This window comes from Capra hircus, chromosome 24, assembly GCF_001704415.2.
Source record: "Capra hircus breed San Clemente chromosome 24, ASM170441v1, whole genome shotgun sequence".
Classification (NCBI taxonomy): Eukaryota; Metazoa; Chordata; class Mammalia; order Artiodactyla; family Bovidae; genus Capra; species Capra hircus.
In genome coordinates this window covers 7307981-7331003 of record NC_030831.1, presented here as the reverse complement: position 1 = coordinate 7331003, position 23023 = coordinate 7307981, and the positions used below count along the sequence as shown (strand labels likewise).

Genomic DNA, 23023 nt, shown 5'->3' with positions numbered 1-23023 from the left:
TGGGTATATCTTATACCCACTTTACCCAACCGCTTATCATCACTGAAGATTTCTCATGGCTACGTGTCATTCTTGTAAACTTAGAGCAAAGAAAGCTCCAGTACTTAACTGTAAGAGTCATTTCAACCTCCAAATAAAACCCCTTCCAAAAACCACACCAAACCCTGGACTATGTGAAAGACAGTGGCTTACTGCCTAGAATAATCTATATGCAACAGGAAAGAAAGCATAAAGGTATCATCAAGAAGCAGCCTGGGCCAGCATGGGAACCAGTCAAACGAGCATTCTGATCAGGGTACAGAAATAGGCACATTAACTTTCACAACTCTCCAGGATACCCATGTCTCTTCCTGTTTAACAATCTACTCGGGCTTATTTCTTGGGTTCCTCTAAACCTACATCGAGATTTTGGCTTGAATCTATAAAATAAATTTAGCACTTTTATGTAAAAGGACTCTTGAGTGCAAGAACAAAACGAGCTATAGGAGCCTTAGCCACCCCACCCAAGCATCAAGGAAATGGTCAAACTACACCCTGTTCTGTCCTGCAGCCATCACTCATGTCTGCTCTCCTCTCACCCAAACGAGGGCTGGTTAGATTCACCCCTTGCCTTTCCCATTCAGCCAGGTTCTGCCGTGACCTTGGAGACCTGGAGCTGACAACGGTGATAAAATACAGAGCAGAGTCTTAAATCGTAAATAGGCTCTGGGCATTCCCTCTTTCTGCTGGGCCTAAAGACTTGCGAAGAACGCGCCAGCCAGTGCAGGAGACACTAGAGATGCAGGTTCAATCCCTAGGTCAGGAAGATCCTCTGGAGTTGGAAATGGCAACCCACGCTAGTATTCTTGCCTAGAGAATCCCACGGACAGAGGAGCCTGGAGCTACAGTCCATGGAGTGGCAAAGAGCTAGACACGACTGAGAGACTGAGCATGCACACACACACAAAGACCTTTTCAGACTTCCCACACTGGTTAGGATGCAAAGAAATACGCCCTGGTAGACAGATATTTTAGAATCTTAACTGTATAACAGCATTCATGACATTTTCTGGTAACTAAACAAGAGTTAGGGGAGGTGTAACTCCAAGTGTCTAGGGCTCGCCATGACAGAGCAGCAGAGGAAAAACAACCTGACTGGCCTCTGCCTGGAGTGGGGCCTGATCGCACTGATATCAGAATATGCTGAAGTTCAGCAGCCAGATCAGAGATCGGGAGTTGAAATGCTTTAGAAAGCATTTTGTTTAACCTAAACATTTTTTGAGTGAAGAAACTGAAGTTTTTAAAGGGAATAAGCGCCAGTCAGTCACACGTCAGATCCGAGAGTAGCGCTTATGTTCCACTTGGAAACTCCTACTTCACTTCCTACCAACATGTTCTCTGTAAGAAGTGGCAGAAAGCACTGTCCCCTCACCCCCAGGCTGTGCTTTCACACATGTGGAAGGATGGCAACCACAAAAATTCAGTCCAGGATAGTCATACACACATACACACAGACCAGCTATCCAGCCACATGCTAGTAAATAAACAGCTGAGGCTGAAGCAGTAGGTCCTCAGTTTGCGTGGAATGAACGTTCCCACCATGGCTGATTTCAAGATACCATGATGATGTCAGCTGGACTGCAAAATTCTTGAAAATGATCAACAAGACTCATGAACCAATGCTGAGTTAGCACAACATATCACTGAGAAAAGATCTTTCTTTAGTAAGACTTTTTATTTAGAGACTGTACTCAAAGTGTATTTTTTTGGGGGGGAGGGACTGCAGTGATTATACAATAGAGGAAAAGGGGGCTCAATTTGTATGAGAGCTGTCAACTTTTTCAATTTATCTTGGCCTTCATGTAAATGAAACAGAAACACTCAAATGCCTGTGGACTATTAAGTAACAATAACCTGTTCATAATCAGATTTTAAGGAATCTTCCAAACTAGGGATTCTGTTTATATATCACTAAATACAGTCTAACTGAACATGTATAGTAGATTTTGTTTAAACCAGCAAGCCTCCTTTAAAGTGCCCTAAGTTAAAACCAGTGATAAGAATTCAAGTTTTGGCACAAGGGTTCCAGAGAACTGAAAAATCACCTGTGACATAAAGAAGTTAGGTCTAACTTGGGGGAAAAAGGGCTGCAATTTCAAAAATCATTTGACAATGTCAATTGATTTGAAACTGTTATTTCTCAACTTGGTCTGTTTAAAGACCAATCAATATATTACTTTTGGGCTTCCCTTGTGGCTCAGACAGTAACGAATCCGCCTAAAATGCGGGAGACCCAGGTCCGATCCCTGGGTTGGGAAGATCCCCTGGAGGAGGGCATGGCAACCCACTCCAGTATTCCTGCCTAGAGAATCCCCATTGACAGAGGAGCCTGGTGGGCTACAATCCAAGGGATCACAAAGAGTCAGACACGACAGAGCCACTAAGCATAGCACATACTACTCTTATGATCTCAGACAGATGTAAGACAGCTGTCTTTCTAAAACTATCATTTTTGAGAGAGAGAAAATACAATCCAAAAGCTAAGAAGATAAATTAAAAGGAAACAATATAGTCATATTCTAGTTTCCATCACTTTTCATGTGTCAATAGGCTGTAAACAAAGTGAACCCTTCTAATCTCTTTACAATCCTTTAAAATAAAATGCTTGAAATCATAATAAGTTTCCCTAAAAACCGAATTCTAGACTTTTCACACATGTCCTGGGTTGGAAAGGTATCTTACGAAGTCTCTTTTCTATGAAAGGAAGGCGAGTGTAATACTCACTTTCTGAATTACCCCTTTACAGTCGTGAGATAAGGCCAGGTTTGAAAGGATCATGAACACTGTCTGCTGAAAAGCCGTGTTCTCTGGAGGCACTTGGGAAGCCATCTTCAGGATACACAGCATCAGGGAGCTGCCGGGGGCCCCTCGGTGTGCGGCTTGAACAGGATGCTGTCCGTAACTTGACCAACAGAGGGAACTGCAACCTTCAAAAACAGCAGCCGTCACAAGGTGGCTCAGCTTCACACTTTGGTTCAACCACCTGAGTGGTGAGCTCGTCCGTCTGTGGAAGGACTCGGTCATTAACCCGTCAGCTGCAAGCACCCCGAAGGCCAGTACTGGTGACCTAATGGACTGAGGGGCTGGCGATCTCAATAAAGCACTGAAAGCACTATGACTCCTGTCTCCATTTTACAGAAGGAAAAAATCGAGGAACACGATAAACTGGGGCCGCAGGGGAGCACAAATGCCACCAGGACGGGCGGCTGCAGAGTGGAGGCCGAGGTCAGACTCTGAGGAGTAAGCCACCCTCAGCACAGCAGTGATGAGATGGGCTGCGTACGGTCCCCAGTTCTGGTCCCTTCTGTCTTTTGATATTTAGAAAAGCCAACTGCTGAGCTGCTGAATTTGCTAGAAAAAGCAGGCGAATCCCAGACTTGCTGGCTTAAACCTCAACTCTGTGCTCCTGAGTTTACATGAGAAATGCATACTGCCTGCAGGCCCCCACTTTCTTTTGCTCAGAGAGTGTTTTTCAGTTTCTCCTCCCTTCCCAAGTCGTCGCTCGCCTGCCTTTCTCTCTCTCAGCTGTCGGCCACTAATAACAGGGCTTATGGGAGGCGCTCAACAAAACGCCTGACAGAGGCAGGAGAGAAAGAGGCACCCCAGTGACATCAACTGTCACCAAGCCACCCGACCCCAGGACCACCTGTCATCACACCAGCCTCCTGTTCTAGAATCTATAAAAGCTTAACCTTTACCTGGTTTTTAAGGTCTTCTATCACACTTTTCCCTCTCCCAATTCTCCTATTAAATACAGTGTTCTCCTGTGGTATCATCAGGACAGTTTCTCCCTCTATGCCCTGAGCTGTCTGATGACTCTTCTGTCTCATCAAACCATTCACTCTTATAAATCCCTACAGGAAAGCATACCTCTAACCAACACACCCTCAAAATAAGTGAAGAAACACTTCAAAAAGTATATTCATTTTTGCACTTTAACAACACTAGTACTTTAGTACATTACTGAAAGGCAGCATCGGGCTCAGTTTACCATTTGGGAAATTTGCGGTGTAGACACAAAGCAGCTGCAGCGCAACCTGCATCAGTGAGTCATCCATCAAGAGCCAAGGCCAGAGAGCATGCAGGACGGGGACCAGGTGAGCGTCCAGAGCCGCCTCCTGTGGCAGGAAAAGAAGCAAGGCGGCATTAGTCTGAATAATGAAAATATAAACGAAAATCACAGCCAAAACATCTTCACCAACACAGGAGACAAAAACAGAATTCATTTTGTTCTGATTGGAGAACAGAATCCTGTGGACAGGTTCAGCACCCTGAAACCAGGACCACCCTGACCATTAGACCCAGTCTCAGGAACTCCCTCCAACACTGGGTGACCAGGATATGCAACTTAGGTAAGAAATGAAGAAAAACAGCTTCTGAACACGTACATTAAGCAAGACAGTGGTATCTTATAGCACTGAATGAGCCCTTGCAAATGCTGTGATACAGTTAAGAAATGGGATTCTCTGCTCAAGGAAACATGCTGATCAACTCTGAGTCCTCCCCACCTGCTCTTCTCCTGTGTGCATATACATACCTAATGTGTGTGGCCAGATAGATCAGAAGATCACTGCTTTTATTTATTTATTTATTTATACTTTATTTTACTTTACAATACTGTATTGGTTTTGCCATACATTGACATGAATCCACCACGGGTGTACATGCGTTCCCAAACATGAACCCCCCTCCTACCTCCCTCCCCATAACATCCCTCTGGGTCATCCCCGTGCACCAGCCCTAAGCATGCTGTATCCTGCATCGGACATAGACTGGCGATTCGTTTCTTACATGATAGTATACATGTTTCAATGCCATTCTCCCAAATCATCCCACCCTCTCCCTCTCCCTGAGTCCAAAAGTCCGCTATACACATCTGTGTCTTTTTTGCTGTCTTACATACAGGGTCATCACTGCTTTTAAATGAGTTGAATATGGCAAAATCCAGTCAAAATATTATGCTATCTCAATAATTCTTAAGGAACTCAGTTTTCATTATGAAGATCACTGGTACAGTATTATGGATAAAATAAAACTATTGGCAGCAAATGCAGCAATTTCTTCATGAACAGACTGACGAGGCAGTTTGTAGACCCACACATGCACACACACGTGGGCGTCTGTTCAATGCCCTCACAAATTCACAAAGAGAGAGGCGAGTTGTTCCCAATGCTGTTCCCCTTGCTCCCCACTTTCCACGAGCCTGGAGGGCAGCCCCACGACCACAGAGGACAACCAAGTTTGCTGTTTCGTGGAGAAGACAGAGCCAGGCAGGGATGAGCTCCTCCTCGACTCCACATGGCTCATCTGGGTCTCCTCCCATCCCTCCTTCCCGCCTGGCAGGGAGGACCCGGAGTCCCTCTTCTGGCAGCACTGATCCGTCCATCTGTGTCCTGGACAGAGCCCACTGCCTCCTCAGGGCTCTGAGTCCATCTAGGAGGTCGTTTCCTCCTCTCTTTAATAACTAGTCCTCAATTTGCTCACTTCTGTCTATACTTAAGCACTACCTGTTAGAAGTCAACATATAGGCTAGCTTCCTTTACAACTACATATTCTCAATTACAAATGATGCTTTTCATAAGCGAGCTTCTTGCTGTCATTTCCCAACCGTTATTTCATCTTCAATTTCTTTTCTGAACCGATGATGCTGGTAAAATTGTTCCTACCTTTGTAGCTGTAAAACCCTCAGGCACTGTGGCATCTATTAAAGGCTCTTTTTTCTTCATTTCCATGCAGCCCTTCTATCCTTTATTACCTCCAAACTCTCCAGCATTCCCTACACAGTCTCATTTTTAAATAGTTGAATTTTCCGAGGATATGACCTAGGCTTTCACTACGTACTCTACTGGGAAATTTCAACAACAGTCACGGCTACAAACACCTCTATCCAGCGCTAACTCCTAAGACCCCCCAGTCTGTGCTGCTCCTCAGAGCCCCAGGCCCACGTGATCCACTGACTGCCAGCCGTTCTCCACCCCGATGTCCCACAGACGGGCAGACCCCACGTGAGCATCACTCACAGCAACATTCTGCTCTGCGACTCATGCCTACGTTACACTTGAGCCTGGAAGTTGCTCCACATCTCTTCATCCCTCGGATCCTCAAGTCCGCCCCTCCCTCCCCATTCTCCTCGTCACCTCCTGCCTGACCAGCACCGTCCCCCACCTCTAACCCTCAGTCCATCGCCCTCACCAGCCCTGGGCTCGTCCCAGTGTGAAAGCTCCTCATCGTCACACACTTACGGACATCAGGGTGGCGTGGGCGTGGAGGACTTGCTGAGTCACCACAAGAGTGACCAACACTTAGTACTGGGAGTGTGCGACACCCCTCAGGTAAGTTGGAACAGGAAAAGAAACAAGGCTGTCTGTCCCACAGAACTATGTTTATCCTCAAGAGTCATCTGAGTATTCTTTGGATTTTTTCGTTATTAAGCAACTTGGAAATGCACACATGCTTTGACCTGTTGAGAGACTACACTTTCATAGCTGGCTAACGTGTTACAAATGTGAGCACTACATTTACACCCAGTGCCCAGGCCAGCATCTCGTGAATCTACAGGCAGATGCTACCTGGGAAGTGTGCCAGAGTACTACCTGAGTGAGGTGTCATGGATGAACACTAACTGCATCCAGTTGCAAGGACACCAGCAAATTGAGTGACATTACTAATGAAACATATCAATACTTAATTCCCGTGAAGTTGTTTTGAAATGTAAATTGTTAAGCATGTGTCTTGAGTAAATTATTTTATATAGTTTAAGGAATATGTGCTCCAAACGTTCATTTTCTAAGATATACTTTTTCCAATTTTATCATAAGTAAAATAATGAAAAAGGTAATACTATATAGCACATGGAACTCTGCTCAATGTGATACGGCAGCCTGGATGGGAGGGGAGTTTGGGGGAGAATTGGATACATGTATACGTATGGCTGAGTCCCTTCGCTGTTCATCTGAAATTATCACAACACTGTTAATCAGCTATGCCCAAATACAAAACAAAAAGTTTAAAAAGAGGTAGGAAAATTTTTTTTTAAAAGAAAGCTTCCTTAAGTTATCTCTGACTTACTCATTTTCCACAGTGATTCTGTGTGGAGGTTAGTGCTTCAGAAGTGTCCCATCACTGACAAAGCAAATCAAAGTGTTCCAGACACTGTGTTCTGCGTAAGAGCCCTGATGGCTGTGTGAAATGACAGCACCAATGCTCACAGACAGAGCAAAACATCTCAAGGGTCCCGACAGAGGGGCTGCATCAGGGGCCCTGCAAGCGGCAGAGCTGGAACTGAAGAACCTGCCTGACATCAGCACAGCGATACGTTCTCTCCTCTGAAGCAGGAGACATCCTCACCTTCTTTCCTGTGCATGCGGACACCTCCCCATGGAGAGGTGTCTGACAACTGCCTAGGCAGAAAAAAACCCTGCCTAAAAGACACACAGCCATTCACACCATCTTAGTTAAAATTAAATTAAAAAAAAAAAAAAGAAATGGCTAACAGTAGGAAAAAAGACTCAAGTTTGCTTTAGCTGCCTCAAGTCAAAGTGCTGATATGAACAAGAAATGTCATCCGGGCTGATGAACAACGGTAAGATTAGGTGCGTTATTTTCTGAAATCAACGCTGAGCTTATGAACCAATCAACCGTGCATCTAAGGAAACTTCAAAGAGCTTTCCAGTTTCCCTAATTATCTCATATGAAATTTAAATTGTTTCATAACAGCGCTGCTTTCAAAACTGAGAAGGAGCTCTACTTACTTTACATTCTTCATTCTGATAAAGACAGTTTCTTAGGAGCTGCATGGCAATGCTTAATTCTTTAATAAAACCATCCTCCTGTTTAAACAAAAAGCAGTTGAAAGATGTGAACAACGATGGCATATTCCACTTTTGCATACAATAGTTCCTTCTCCCTTGGATCATGTGACACCACAGCTATGCTCTTTCTGTGGCCCGACCACCACGGTTTGGAGGGGCTAACGATCTCTGAAAGATGACCACGTCTCGAGAAGCGCACCCACCACAAAAAAGCTATTTCTGTTCTATCAGCCCCAGAGGGACTGAGATACATGATAACCTCCATATTTCATCTCAATAAAGTAAAGCACATACTGGCTGGTTTTCAATCATATCAGGTGTTGGCTGACTTTCTCAATGATGAGGAAAAGGGCCTTTGCATGAGAGGAAAAAGTAAAAGAGGCAAGAAAAGAAACTGACAAACATATAAGCACCTAGACCAATAAAATTATTAAATAAGGCTTTTTCTTGGTTTCTTACTAGATGCAGTAGAAACAAGTCATTACACAGACCACTATAATAATGGTCTTAGATATGCAGATATGTTTATAAATACACACACATCTTCATTTCCTCAATAAGCTTCTGTGGCAGATCTTTTTAACCATATTTATTATTATTAACCACTGCTATTACATAAAAACTGTTATTTCAACAGTTGAGATATGAAAATAATCTAAAGGACTATTGACAGATGATGGATTAAAAAAATGTGGTGTATATATACAATGGAATATTAGTCAGCCACAAAAAAATCTTGCAATCTGCAACAAAAGGGATGAATTTTGAAGGTATTATGCTAAGTTAAATAAGTCAGACAGAGAAAGACAAGTGCTACATGATTATACTCATATGTGGAATATTTAAAAAAACAAACAAAAAAACAAAATAAATGAACAAACCAAACCAGACCCAAAAAACAAAACACCACACAGACTCAGAGACCAGCGGAGCGGTGACCAGGAAGGAAGGGGTGAGGGAGGGCAAAGGCAGTAGCGGGAGTCAGCTGTTTGGTGATGGACAGAAACTCAAGTTTTAGTGATGAGCAGGTATAGTATACACAGAAACAGATACCATGTAGTACAGGTGAAACTGATTTAATGTTATAAACAAAAGTTATTGTGATATAAAATACAGTTTTCTTAAAAACCTATGTTACATCAAGTTGACAGTGAACATGCAGCCTGTCATGAGTCCAGCAGACTCAATGCTAAAAAGAGACACTGAGAGTCACCAAAGGATATGAACTGATACTAGGAATACCAGTTCTGCAACTGCACAGACACGGGGCGAACAGTGGCTTTACCCGTTACTGGTTCTATGATTACTGTCATGAGTGAACAGTGGATAATAAACATGAAGTGTTCAGAACAGTGCCTGCCATACAGAAAACACTTAGTAAGTTATTCTATTTCTAGTGAACCTATGAAACATATTCTTTCTGTAGAATAAAAATGTATCTTACATATCCCAAAAGGCTTAAAACAACAACATATCATATAAATCTCACTTAAAGATCTTCAAGTGAGAAATAAGGACACACACACACAAATAAATCCCAACGCAAACCTCCTAATGTAGAAATCCCATTAATTTATATAGCTGTACCTTTCCTCTAAAACACTGACTTCAACCAAACATGGGTGTCATTAATGAGCACAAGGACTCGAGAAATGGTCACCCGACCTTTTTCTTCAGCGCTGCCCTCCCCGGCTTCAGAGAGCCCAGGTTCAGCTGTGCATGAATGTGCTTCATCTGCTCCACGCAGCTGTCTACGAGATGAGCTGGAAGACAATGTCCAAAATAGCCAGAAAGATACTTTATTTCCAAATAAGTTAAAACTATATACAACAACCAAGTTCTCAAAAAATGATATTTTCTGTTTCTGACCAATTCTATTTTCACATTTTCAGTGAGACATTAATGAACCAGAGGATAAAAACGCAAGAGAACTACAATGCTAAAACCCACTTATTTTTAACTTATTACTCCTCTTCACACATCTCATCTATGTTGGAGGCATGCGGAGTTTCAGTAGCAAAGTTACAACTGAAATTAGTGGACCTGATATTCTCTTTCATCTCAAACACCTGTGTTCCCTGAATCTGGATGAGAAATTACAACACTCCAGAGGGAAACTGATATGAAAATATAGGATCATCTAACGCAGTTGTTATTCCTATCGAAACTACGTGTTTTCTTTGTACGTGCAATATGTGCTTGTAGTTAACACGTGATTATTATGAAACTGAGTGATATGTTATGTTAAAAAACTTCTCTAAGATTTAATAGATTCTCTAGAGAAAGACTCATTACACAAAAAGTAATCCACATGTGTAATCTTCTTACTTTAAAAGAAATGCGTGTCTGGACTTCCTCCCCATTTAGGCCACCACGGAGGGCGGAGGGGCGCTCCCTGTGCCATGCAGCCGTCCTCCCTAACTGTCTGTCTGTACACGGTGGTGTACGTGTGTCAGTCCGGTCTCCCAGTTCTTCCCACCCTCCGCCCTCCCTTGGTATCCACGTTTGTTCTCTACATCAGTGTCCCTATTTCTGCTTTGCAAATAAAACTATGGAATGCGTCACAGAAAATTTTTTAAAAAAGCAAAGCGTGTTTCCTATGTTTCTGTATGGGGGGGAATAAAAACTATTCTTGTTAGTGACACTAAGATTTTAAGTTCTTTACACCTAAAATAAACAGGCAGTAAAATATACAAGTTAAAAACAGCTGAGGCGTCAGGTGGCTCACCCTTCAGCGCGTGTCTTTGTGCTTTTCTGCTGACGGCCAGAAGTGACATCAGTGCGTTCGCAGCGACCCTCTTCAGGACATCTTTGGAGGTTTTTCCTTCATAGCACTGCAAAGAATGCAAATCAAACTGCCTTCGAGAAAAACTTAAGCTGGAGCAAAACACTTGTGAATGAAAAGATGCGTTCTACTTAAGAGCTATCGTTAGTTTTCAACTACTTCATGAAATCCACTAGAATGTGATAAATCATTAAGACTTGAGAATGTTCTGTGTGGATGAGACTGAATAAGAAATTTATAATATAGAGAAGACCAAAAATCATTCTCAAAGACTCACCTCTAAAGAAAAAAGCTATGTTGAATATTAACATACAGCAAGTTTAAGCACTTAATCAAATTCACAGGGGAATATATATACATATATGTAATTTATTTAAAAGGCCCCTTAGAAAACAGAGGGATGGGAGAACAATTATCAAATTCCTTTCTTCTATTATTTAAATGGTCGTAATAAGCATTGTTTTTTAATCCAAATGATTAAATAAAATTCTTGCAAGATCAAAACTGAAAGTCAATTATTTAAAAACGAAACCAAATTTTTAAAAATCAAGAAACCACTAACCTGAAGAATTACTTCAGTAAGTCGTTCTAGAGAGTTCTGACTTTCCTGGGTCTTGTCAAGAAGTGAAGCCACTGTTGGATTGTGGCAGAAGCTTGCTTTATCCTTATCCTGGAGATGCCTTTTTGCCTCTTCAGTCAAGAGAATAGAAAGGAACTGCAGGCTGGCGGTATACAGAGCGGGGCTTGTGGCAGACAAACACGCACACCTGCAGAATGCATCTGAAAGGCAGTTTCACGCGCAAATGACTGGGAACATCTTCAAAATTAAAGAAGGCAGTCAAATTTATTTGAGTAACAAAGTTTATAGGTTTTTTAATCCTAATGAAGTTTATTAGCACAACAATAACTGCAGTGTTCAGAGATGAATTAAATAGTACCAAGACAACCTATTGATCAAGAAACTGATTTCATTTTCATTTTGTTCTTTTCATATAGGTTCCTGTTTATAAGAATGTGTGAGTGTGTGTAAACAATGGATTATCTTAATTTTATAAGCAAAAACACCCTAAGCCCAGCAAGACCATCTCCTTACCGATCACCGCTGCCCAGGACCGGGCCAGACCCATGGTCACAGATGGGAAAGAGGCAGGGCCAGCTCGCCTCAGCAGTGCAGCCAGAAGGTGGAACAGGTGAGTCCACGTCTGATAAAAAGCTGACGTTAACTCTACATCTGTAAAAAACATCAATCAAAATGTTTCAACTTATTAACACAAAGAAGAAAAAGAGCCTTTTGAAAACTAAACCTCACCAAGACACTTCATTACACTTAACGTAAAAATCACCTCTTGCTCCCTGGGGTGGATCTCATCCTATTCTCTATAGAGAACACATGGTGTAACCTCAGGAGCTCATCCGGACATCACTGCACTTGTCAAACTTGCACGCTAACTACTGCTCCCCCAGCACTGGGTGACGCAGTGCTGGTGAGACTCTGCAGACTGCCTTTGCTGGGCATTGTAAACCACTTCACCTACCAGACCCAAAACCTGCAAAGCCATAAATGCAAAGGACTAAACTAGAATGAGCTAATGGTCAAAGAGAATTACCAAATGAATGACTACTTCATTACAAACTCTTTCCTATCATATTTTAATTTTGATTAAAATACGATAGTTGCTTTAGTTTTCCCCACTGCTGCTGCTGCTGCTAAGTCACTTCAGTCATGTCCAACTCTGTGTGACCCCATTGATGGCAGCCCACCAGGCTCCCTCGTCTCTGGGATTCTCCAGGCAAGAACACTGGAGTGGGTTGCCATTTCTTTCTCCAATGCATGAAAGTGAAAAGTGAAAGTGAAGTCGCTCAGTCGTGTCCGACTCTTATCGACCCCATGGACTGCAGCCTACCAGGCTCCTCCGTCCATGGGATTTTCCAGGCAAGAGTACTGGAGTGGGTTGCCATTGCCTTCTCCGAGTTTTCCCCACTACTAAGCTCTATATTCAACGTTTCATTAGAGCATATTTTTTAAGAATTTTTTAAGAATATTTTGGAAATTTCTGATATTATATTCTGGACTTGCTTATACTTGTTACTTAGCCATAGCTTATAAGAATAATTAACACCTAACACTCACTGTACTTTCTAACATTACATAAAGAACTTTACCCTCATGTAAAATGACAGAGCAGGGGAACGGTCCTTCACTATACTGCGTACTTGCCTCAAACGGTCTCCTGGAGCCACTTAAAATATCCAACCTGTAAGACACTTTATGGAAAGTCCTCCAAAAACACCAGCAAAGAACAACCCAAAATGTGACCTTGATCTGAATACTTGGTGCAAAGTTAAGATTTTTTCCTCAGTATTATTTACTTTCCTTCTAAACTAAAAAATAAATAAATAAAAATAAAGCTTACTGTGGAGGGAGGTGGGAGAGGGGTTCAGGATGGGGAACACATGTACACCCATGGTTGAGTCATGTCAGTGTATAGCAAAAACCACTACAATATTGTAAAGTAATTAGCCTCCAATTAAAATAAATTAATTTAAAAATAAATATATACAGCTTACCTAATATATCTTTGGTGCATAGGGTGAGAACTTGGATGAGGTTTGGGATAAGAGGTTTCAGAAGCTCATCCTGAATAACAAGGTCAGGATCCACCAATAAACATGACTGCAGAAGCCGGGATAAGGAGGACAGGTATTCTAGGAGAAAGGACACCTGCCCGAAAGAGGAGATACAGTAAAAACAAAGCACATCATACGAAAAGCCAACCTCGGTGATGAAGTGTCACTTCTTTATAATACAAGTTAATAAAAAAGTCATAAAATATCCATCTTAATTTTGAAAGACCTAAAATGAACGCACAGCAGACAAAGCATTATTTTTCTCATAAGCATGTCACTAACAGTCATTAATAGTGTCAACTATAATTATACCAAACAAAACATCGTTTTCACAGCCAAATTCTGAATTCTATTTAGAGAGTTTAGAAAGTCTTTATGGTTTTCAAGTAGCTAAACTGTGGAGTCAAAATTCGGGAAGAAGCAAAAAAAGCAGTCCAAAGCTCTACAATTCTGTAAAGAAAGATTATAACATATTCTTCAAGGTGTACAATTGAGGGGTAGGAGAAGTCAGCCTAACAGCCTAGTGATTGCTACAAATAAAATGAAAACATGTCCAATGTTCGCCCTCAACTATCCTTTAGCATAAAAACACCATTCTTAAGTTTTAAAAGAACAATTAAATCCTCCCTAAAATTACCAATAAAACCACCTTTGGAATGTTGCTTGTTACTAATACTGTAAGAAGTATTCATGGGCAAAAATACTGAAAAAAAAAAAAAATTTCTCTGGATATGTAATAATAAAGAACAAACTGTGATGACTTATCTCTCCACCATGCCCAAGCAATGCAACAATCCATAGAAATGAACTTCACAGACACATTCTGGTGCCTCTCTTTTTGTACATGTGTGCACACACACACACTCACAGTTTTTCCTCCCAGGTTACTGTAAGAGTCAGGGACTGCCAGGCGTTTGTTGAGACATAAGTACCTACAGGGCTTCCCTCGTGACTCAGCAGTAAAGAATCCACCTGCCAATGCAGGGGACATAGGTTTGCTCCCTGGGTCAGGAAGATCCCCTGGAGGAGGAAATGGCAACCCACTCCAGTATTCTTGCCTGGAAAATCCCATGGACAGAGAAGCCTGGCAGGTGATAGTCCACAGCATTGCAATAGACGCAGATACAACTTAGCAACTAAACAACAACATAAAGTGCCTCTCTGGTGAATGGCGTCAGGCTACTTCCAAAGAGTTCTGAACTACTTCTCTGGATGAAAGGTACTCCCTTTATCTAATCTGTGGACACATTTTACATAAAAGTACAGGCGGCTCTACTTTTTTCCTATCAGGTGAAATGCAAGCAGTTTGTGAAATTTAATTTCCTCATCGCTGTGAAGTACTTCCTGACCCCTTGCTAGGCCACACCACTGCAGTTACAGTGAGTCTGCCCTCTGCGTGTGCTGTGTGACCGAGAACAGACAACCCATGGGAGGGGAGAGCCTGCAGGAAGCCTGAGCGAGAATGCCTGAGCTGTCAGATTCTCCTGTGAACTACAATACTGAAGATGCAGTCAGCTACCGGTAGGATAGCTCATAAAGTAACTTTTTCTCTTACATTTGAAACTCTTTCTTAAAAAAAAAAAAAAAAAGCCCAACCAAGCAACCCCCAGCATCAGCACCTCATGTCTCTGTCCCCCGCAGAGCTCCGCCGCACGCTCTGCCTTGCCACCACAGCCTGTCTCCTCAGCTCTGCTCACATCTCACCTCACTGAGGCTTTTCCTGAGGTCTCACCCATCCTCACTGCTTTTCTATATTCATCACCACCTAATAAAACCTGTAACTATTGTTTACTGTTTACTGTCTCCTGTTCCAAGGACCCAGACTCTGGGGCAGGGGCGTGCTGCTCTGTTCAGAGGCATCACTGGTGCCTACAGCACGATATAGTGGGGCGTATGCTCCAGAGTTTCCTGGAATGAATGAACCATCTTACTAAGGACAAACAGGCAAGAAGCAGTCAGTCTACACAGGCCACATAGTACAAGAGGAAGACTGTGGATTCCAGAAGCAGCCTGCACGGGCTGGGATCCCGGCCCTGTCTCTCACTGTGGGAGCCGTCCTGGGCAAGCTCTCCATCTCTGGGCTCGTCGCTTCCTTTATAAAACAGGCCCTAATGGCACTTTCACCTTCACGGAGCCCTGGATGCTCTGGCCTCATCTCCACCTCGCAGACTCTGCTCCAGCCACTCCGTGCAGTTTCTTGAATAGGGCACTCTCAGGGGCCCCACGAGGCCCCACGGACTGGCTTCCTCACTCACTTCAGGCCATACGTCACTGTCTGAAAGCCCCTCTCTGAGCACTCGACACAGAAAAGCCCTGCCCTGCCAGCTCTGACGCTACTTCTTGTTCCTCTAGTTATTCTTCTTAGATGTCTATCTAAGACACCATCAGGCATATATGTATTTGATCACCGTCTAAACCCCCAACTTGAGGGGAAGGTTCTCTATTTTATTCATTTAGGGAAGATCCTGCTACTCAGTAGGCCCCCAATAAAGATTTGCTGGATGGACAGGCAGAAAAATGGAGGCGATGGCCAATACGCAAACAAGCGCACTCACAAGTGGAAACGCCGCACTGGGCCAGTGTTTGGAAGATGATGTACAGTGTTACCCAGCCTGTAGGACACGGTCTGCCTTAAGCAGAAAGCTCGAAGAAGACATCACAGAGCAAGAGATACTGGTCTGGCCTACCTTTATTATCTCTCACCCAAATAAATCTTTTGGCCCTTTTTAAAAATCTGATCTTAAGGTACCATTTCTATTAGCAACAACTTCACTAAATATCTGTGAAGGAACAAACATAAATTTATCCTTATTAAACTGAGCTTTGAAAATACACAGAATTTACTCACTAAGTATTTCTACAACTTTAATTTAGGTAGAAATAACAGAGATATCCTAAAATCACAGAGGGGGAAGGTGGGCTATACAATGAACATTCCCTTTGTCTAATACAGTACTCAAAGGTACCCAGATCCTTGGTGAAACATGTCTAGCTGGTTAATGATGGAACCAGGCATAGAATCTAGGACTTCAAACCTCTCACTGCTCTTTACTACCATTCGGAGATGTCTCCGGTTGAAATATTAAGTAAGCTATTTCAAATAACCTCATCAAACCATGTATACCCTAAGAGACTTTCACTCCTCTCCTGTGGTATGTCCTCCATAATTTCTGTTTTTGGCACCAAAGGCTACAGAAACGCACACACAGACGAGGTGAGAGGGAGACGTGGGCGCTCACCTGAGCTTGAGTGTGTTCAGCAGGAAGAGACGTGGGTAGCAGGGCCCGGAGCTCCTGGACGCTTGTCTCTAGGAGGGTGGCATCTGCGATGCTGTGAAGGAAGAGAAGAAGCACCCTTCAGACCATCGGGATGCTTGTTACTGAAGATGAACAAATCAGAATTTACAGTTTGGATATGACTATGAACAGAACTCAAGAAAAGGGGTTTTTATGAAATGAAGGAAATAAATGTTTATAAAAAGTTTCCCTAAAATATTTCAGAACATGGGAAAAGATATCATCAGCTAAATGTCAGAAACCAAGAATTCTAAGGAAAATATATAATGAAACCTATTACAAGCAGAATATAATAAAGTTCTTGCAGAAGGAAAAGACAAACAAGAGAAAGACCTTGGTGCTTATGTCCCTATTTAAAACAGGAAAAACACTTTCGAGGAAGTAAGTTCTGATTTAGAAAGTAAAAACCCCAAAAAAAGAAAAAAAAAAACAGCAAAAAAATTTAAGTCAGAAATAACACGATGGAAATATAAGCCTTTCCTGTAAGATTCTTTAATACCTCCGTGCCCTCAACATCACGACAGACTCTTAACAGACTCTGCTGAAGCAAAAATATTCCTAACACTCCATTTTGACCATTTTTGAGATAGGAAACATTCAAGAAGGAAAGACAATCACCTAGCAGTTTCGCTTTCCAACTCTAGTAGGACAAGAAATGTAAACAGACCAAAGTCTCATCTTGCTGCCTACTATAAAGGGTAAAGAAACGGACACCGCCAAGTAAGTGAGGCACAGCAGGCTCCTTTCTCTTGAGACTGCTCTTATCCCAAAAAGAAAAAGAAAGCGTTGTGCTTTGGCTAAGACAAGGGAAACAATTCAGAGAGCGGATGTTCAAAGGGCAGAAACAGAGAGAGAGAAATGCAAATGAGCATATGGGGAACAGGAGGTGGGTATATGTGTCTGGAATAAGCAGGATGTCAGGAGGGAAGGAACACTTTACTCAAGAGAGTATCATAGACAACACCTCTTTTTAATCCTAACAATTAACTAGTGTTATTAATGACGCATCAGACATAAAAGTGCCTTTCCCAAGGCCGCAACACTAGTGAGAGAATGAACCATAATCAGGACCTAAGCTGGACTGAATCCAATCTCCTTGGCCTTTTAACGATACCATACAGCCAATCACAAAATCAGAAAAAGTCCGTTCAGATGCCAATTAATATTAGATACATCAAAGAACCAAATCATGATTTCCTTAACTTTTATCAGACTACTTTCTATTAAAACTTTCAGCCTCCCATAACTAAACAATTCCAAATGGATTTTAAAAATGACTTTTCAACCCAATGACGTTATTCTGATATGACGACTAGGGAGATGAAACCCAGAACTCCTTCACTTCCATTCTGAACAATCAAGGAGGCTTGTATCATATTTCTTTAGTGTGGCAGAGGACAAATTTCTGAGTTTTAAAATATCAGGATGGGGTACAGGAAGTTTAACAGTTAGTGAAACAAAGCAATGCAAATGCTTTAACAGACTGAAAATAAAAACTGTCCAGACAAATCTGGCAAAAGCAAAAACCTCGGTCTCCCTGCTTCCCTGGGAGTGTTTCTCTCTTACCTACAGAGAAGCTCAATGAGACGGGTTCGTCGGAAAGCGCTGGCAGTGTCGCCTGGAGTGGCCACCAAGAGGCTGTCTAGGAGGCTGCACATCGCGGAGAGGAGGGGTGGGGTGACAAACACACACTGCCTGGGCAGAGGAGCAGAGAGGGGTGAATCAGGAGGAAGCCGTGGAGACGCAGCTTCACGCTGACCTATTATTGAGATAGGTGTGAAAATTATCACCATTTTGTTTAGCTTGTGGTTACATACAAAATTCACAAGTTCTGATAATCAGATGAAAGTTCCTAAAAGTGCTAAAGAGAGACAGCTGGGGAATTCCCCTAACTGCTCGGCACACCTCAACGGTGAGGCCAGCGAGTCAGACATTCAGCTCCTCCAGAGAGAGAGAGAGAGAGAGAGAGTGTGTGTGTGTGTGTGCGCGCGCACATGTACATGCATGTATCTGAGGGATACCTTGGGTGCCAGTGTACTGCCCAAGACGAGAAGGGCAGGGCATGGTTTTGTGTCTCCTGCACTCAGACACTGGGTAACAAACAGATGCACCACACAAGGGTTCAATCTCTGGGTCAGGAATATCCCTTGGAGAAGGAAATGGCAACCCACTCCAGTGCTCTTGCCTGGGAAATTCCATGGGCAGAGGAGCCTGGTGGGCTATAGTTCATAGGGTCTCAAAAGAGTCAGACACAACATAACAACTGAACAACCACCACCACTCTACACTAATTAACACCCCCAGTGGAATCTTGGGCAATGCCCCACAAGGAAACAAATCTTTCTGCAGTGCAGCAGACACATAATCAAAACAAGTAGGACAAACATATAAGCAAGTACAACTTCCAACTAGAACTGGTCAGATTTTGTACTCAAATGTATTCAGGCACAGCTAAGGCTTACTGCCACCTGAGTTCTGAGAAAATTTTTCACTTTCAGAAATTCTGGATTTTAGAACTGAAGATACAAGAGTACGGAACTTTCCTAGAAGACTCGGCAAGGGCCTGTTAACAAGACAGTTTAATCTGCCTCAAGACTCCCTCATGACCTTTACTTCTTATTCCTATTTTAAGGAAACATTCTATTTTGAATAAACCAAACTTACACAAAAGTACAAAAATAATTCCCGAGATACCGTCACCCTGACCCCTAAATAAGATTCCATTTATATGCAACATCCCAAACTGGCAAATCTATTAAGAGGGAAAGCAGGCTAGTGATTGCAGCAGGCTGGGGAGAGCAGGGGAAATCAGGAGTGGCTGCTAGCAGGAACGAGGCTTGTTCTGGGTGATAAAAGTGTTCTACAACTGACTGCGGCAATGTTTGCACAACTGTGTGAATACATTTAAACCCAAGGAATTGTACACTTACAATGAGTGAACTGTATGAATGTGAATTATATCTCAATAAAGCTGTTTAAAAAACAGTAACTCAACATACTCTTAGAAATAAATGTTTGTGAGATTCGTTATCAAATTTCATTTCATATTCTGTGTTCTAAGCTACTTAAAACAACCTGAGTTTGCTTCTTTTGTTCTTAAGAGGATCAAATAAGTACTTTCTAAAATTAAACATTTTTATATGTTAACATGAATTACTAAAAACCAAACTGGGACACTGTTCAGGCAGTTCTGGAACAAACACTGTAATGAAAATTCAGAGTAAAGTCTTACTTAGACAAATATTTCTTAAGTTTTAGAAAGCATTTTCCCTGCAGATGCTCATATTTCAGTGTTTAAAATTACATTCTTTTTAGGTAGTATATTCATTACAGATTAGGGATTTAAAGCTACTGAATAAAGGCCTATCTACTGCCTTAGAAGAAACAAAAGCTAGCTATAATCTATACAAATATATAAAGTGTGAAGCAAACAGAGCTGGCAACAGTCCCTAAAACAAAGAATAAAATTCACACATTGTCATTAATAAAAATAAATCCTAGGCTACTCATCATGACCTTCTTATAAAATAAGGACTCGAAATATTTTGCGTGCTTTAAACCGAAAGCATAGGCTCTGAAAAACCCTTACGACCCCACTTCTCATCACTTTCAAGTGGATTCATTTTTCAAGTGGCAAACTGAGGTATGTTCCCAAAAGAAGGGAAAAAAATGAAGCTAATTAACATCTATCAGTTCCTTGATTCAAATACCACATATCCATTATTATCTAATAAGGAACCATATGGCAATCAGACTACTTGATGGCCAAATTCCCATTTATTAGTTAAGAGTATTTGTTTGTTAATTTCTGATGTACTTATTCTATTATGTTCTGTGACATTTCATTTTGTTCTTATCTGGACGGCTTGTTCTGTGACTTAATTTGGTTCTTTTATCTAGACATTTACTTTCAAAATTTCTGTCTGGACCAAGTTGTCAATCTTCTTCCTGAAACTAGAATGCCTTCCTAAAAGGATACCTTGGGCCACCAGCTGGTCGTGTATGACTTCAGGGTGAGGCACCATGGAGAGCATGAGAGACTGAAACTCAGCACTGCCCGACGAAGCTGCCACCTAGGGATCAGCAAAGACAATTACTTTATATTTGGAGCACTCACTGGTTAACATCACCAACTGGGAAATGAAACACCAGCAACATACACACAAGATATCCTCACACAAAAAGGTTTATCACAAAAGCATACTAGTTAGTATAACTGAAAAACACTCCATGTCTTGAGAGTCATAACAGATTTTGGAATGGCATTTTCTGCTTCTTAGACCTGTTACAGTTCATGTAAATCAGTTAACTTAAAGGAGCAAAGTTTTGGTATGAAGCTCATCGAAGATTTTAAGGTCCTGAGAAAGCTCATTGCCCAGGCTTCCCCAGTGGCGCAGCAGTAAAGAATCTGCCTGCAATACAGGAGTTGCAGGAGACATGGGTTCAACCCTGGGTCAAGGATTCCTGGAATAGGCATGGCAACCCACTCCAGTACTCTTCCCTGGATAATCCCATGGACAGGGGAGCCTGGTGGGCTATAGTATACGGGGTTGCAAAGAGTTGGACACACGACTGAAGTGACTGAACATCCACGTAAAGCCCATTCCAACTTAACTCTCAAATGTTGAGAGGCTAAGACGCATACTACTTTAACTATAAATTGTTGTGTCTTTAAGGTATTTTGCACTTCTTAATTCATAATGAGAGTCTTTTTAGTTTCAAATGGCACACATAAATTTTAATAGTGCATATAAAAGAATCAGAAGTATGAAAAGATTTTTCTCTATCTCTTCCCCATCACAAATAAACTGTTTTTAAAAATTAAGAACTATACTGACACTGCACTTCAGAAAACACTTTACAGAGTGCTAGACAGAAATTCTCTACAGAATTTCTATCATGCTTTTTGGAAACACTAAACAGGATAGAAATTCTGTAGAAAACAAACAGAATTTCACATGTAGATTTACAGATTATAAAAATTATAAAGCTGAAAAAGCCCAAGCTGTCAAGTACCTTCTGTGTAAAAATTACTGAGTTCTCCCATCAGTTTCTTTTCTCTGAGACAGCAAAAACTTCCCATACCTGGGTCAGCTCCAGGTCCATGCATGCACGCAAATAAGCTGTCAGCAGAACTTACGAATCAACCTACCACAAACCCAGACACTGTACAGCTCACATATCTGTACACTGATTCCGTATTTGTCCTAATCCTTAACGTAGGGTACCTTAGACTTGATTTGACAGGATGAAAGCAAAACCCAAGGTGATTTTCATTTGCAGTTTCTGATAGCAAAAAAAAAAAAAAAAAAAGAATTTGAAGAAAATGGCACATGAAATTAATAGTTTTTAAAATCCCTCTTTCAACTTCTGACCTCAATCACCTCTCACCACTTGAAGTACGTTACAGCAGCAGCAACTAAGTGACAGAAAGCTGCAGCCAAAAGCTGTAAGCTGAGTGGATAAAGTCATCTACAGATAGAGGCTAGATAAACCTCAGTCTAGATAAATCATTCATAAATAAGCATGTATTAAATGTCTTATTTTATATAACATTAGATCCACACAGGAGGAGGGGAGAACCTAAAGACATTTTAAAATTATATCTGCCTATAACTGACTATAAGACATGTGTTAAAAAAAAAAAAAGAAAAAGAAATGTCCCTGTCAATGGACATCCAGATAACTTTCAGTCTGTGAAGAAACGATCACACACCGAGACTGACATCACAACCACACAGGAGCCGCCAAACAAGCCTGGCTCCAGCTCCCTCGGCTCTAGGGGAAAAAATTAAAGAGGACGAGGAGTTGAAATCCTCCATCTTTTCACTGAACATCGCTTCAACTGACAAACACTCAAGCAGTCCTCTCTACTGATGAAAATGAAGATTACACTCACTGCAGGAAAAGAGCCTCTGAGGACCCACTAAATACCTGGCTCATCAGAAGAATGCAACAAACATCAGGCCTTAATAAACACTGGGCTCTTCCTCAGTATCAGCCAAGGAAGGGACAAACAAATTTTGAAAAATATGATTTTACAAAGTATCTAATGGTTGTATTCTAACTTACCCCACCCCATATGATTGATAAAACATAAGAACTTCTTTCTAGACCAATATACTGTGTTTTAAAAACTGACTGGGGTTATTTGTATTTCTACTAAACAATCTAAATTTTTAAAATTTGCTATATTAGCATGAAACTATTAGTTGTTGAATCATGTCTGACTCTCCGCAACCCCATGGACTATAACCAGCCAGGCTCTTCTGTCCATGGAATGCCCCAGGCAAGAAAATTCTAGTGGGTTGCCATTTCTTTCTCCAGGGCATCTTCCCAACCCAGGGACCGAACCCAGGTCTTGTGCAATGCAGGCATATTCTTTACCATCTGAGTCACCAAGGATTACTATTTTAATAGATAAGAGTAAAAATGTATTAAGCTGACTTGCTCTATACTGTCCT

General features: G+C 41.8%; 1 protein-coding gene across 2 annotated transcripts in view; it reads right to left on the bottom strand.

Moving 5' to 3' along the window:
• The window catches only part of RTTN (rotatin), a 107385-nt gene that overhangs the window by 8495 nt on the left and 75867 nt on the right, over positions 1-23023 (bottom strand). For both annotated transcript variants that reach the window (XM_013974305.2, XM_013974306.2), the window contains exons 35-45: positions 20539-20632; positions 18126-18318; positions 16503-16593; positions 13204-13357; positions 11729-11866; positions 11198-11415; positions 10579-10684; positions 9516-9613; positions 7791-7868; positions 4031-4157; positions 2764-2966 (exon numbers count right to left, since the gene is read on the bottom strand). In XM_013974305.2, coding sequence (XP_013829759.2) covers positions 2764-2966; positions 4031-4157; positions 7791-7868; positions 9516-9613; positions 10579-10684; positions 11198-11415; positions 11729-11866; positions 13204-13357; positions 16503-16593; positions 18126-18318; positions 20539-20632 — 1500 coding nt within the window. The remainder of the gene's footprint in view (positions 1-2763; positions 2967-4030; positions 4158-7790; positions 7869-9515; positions 9614-10578; positions 10685-11197; positions 11416-11728; positions 11867-13203; positions 13358-16502; positions 16594-18125; positions 18319-20538; positions 20633-23023) is intronic.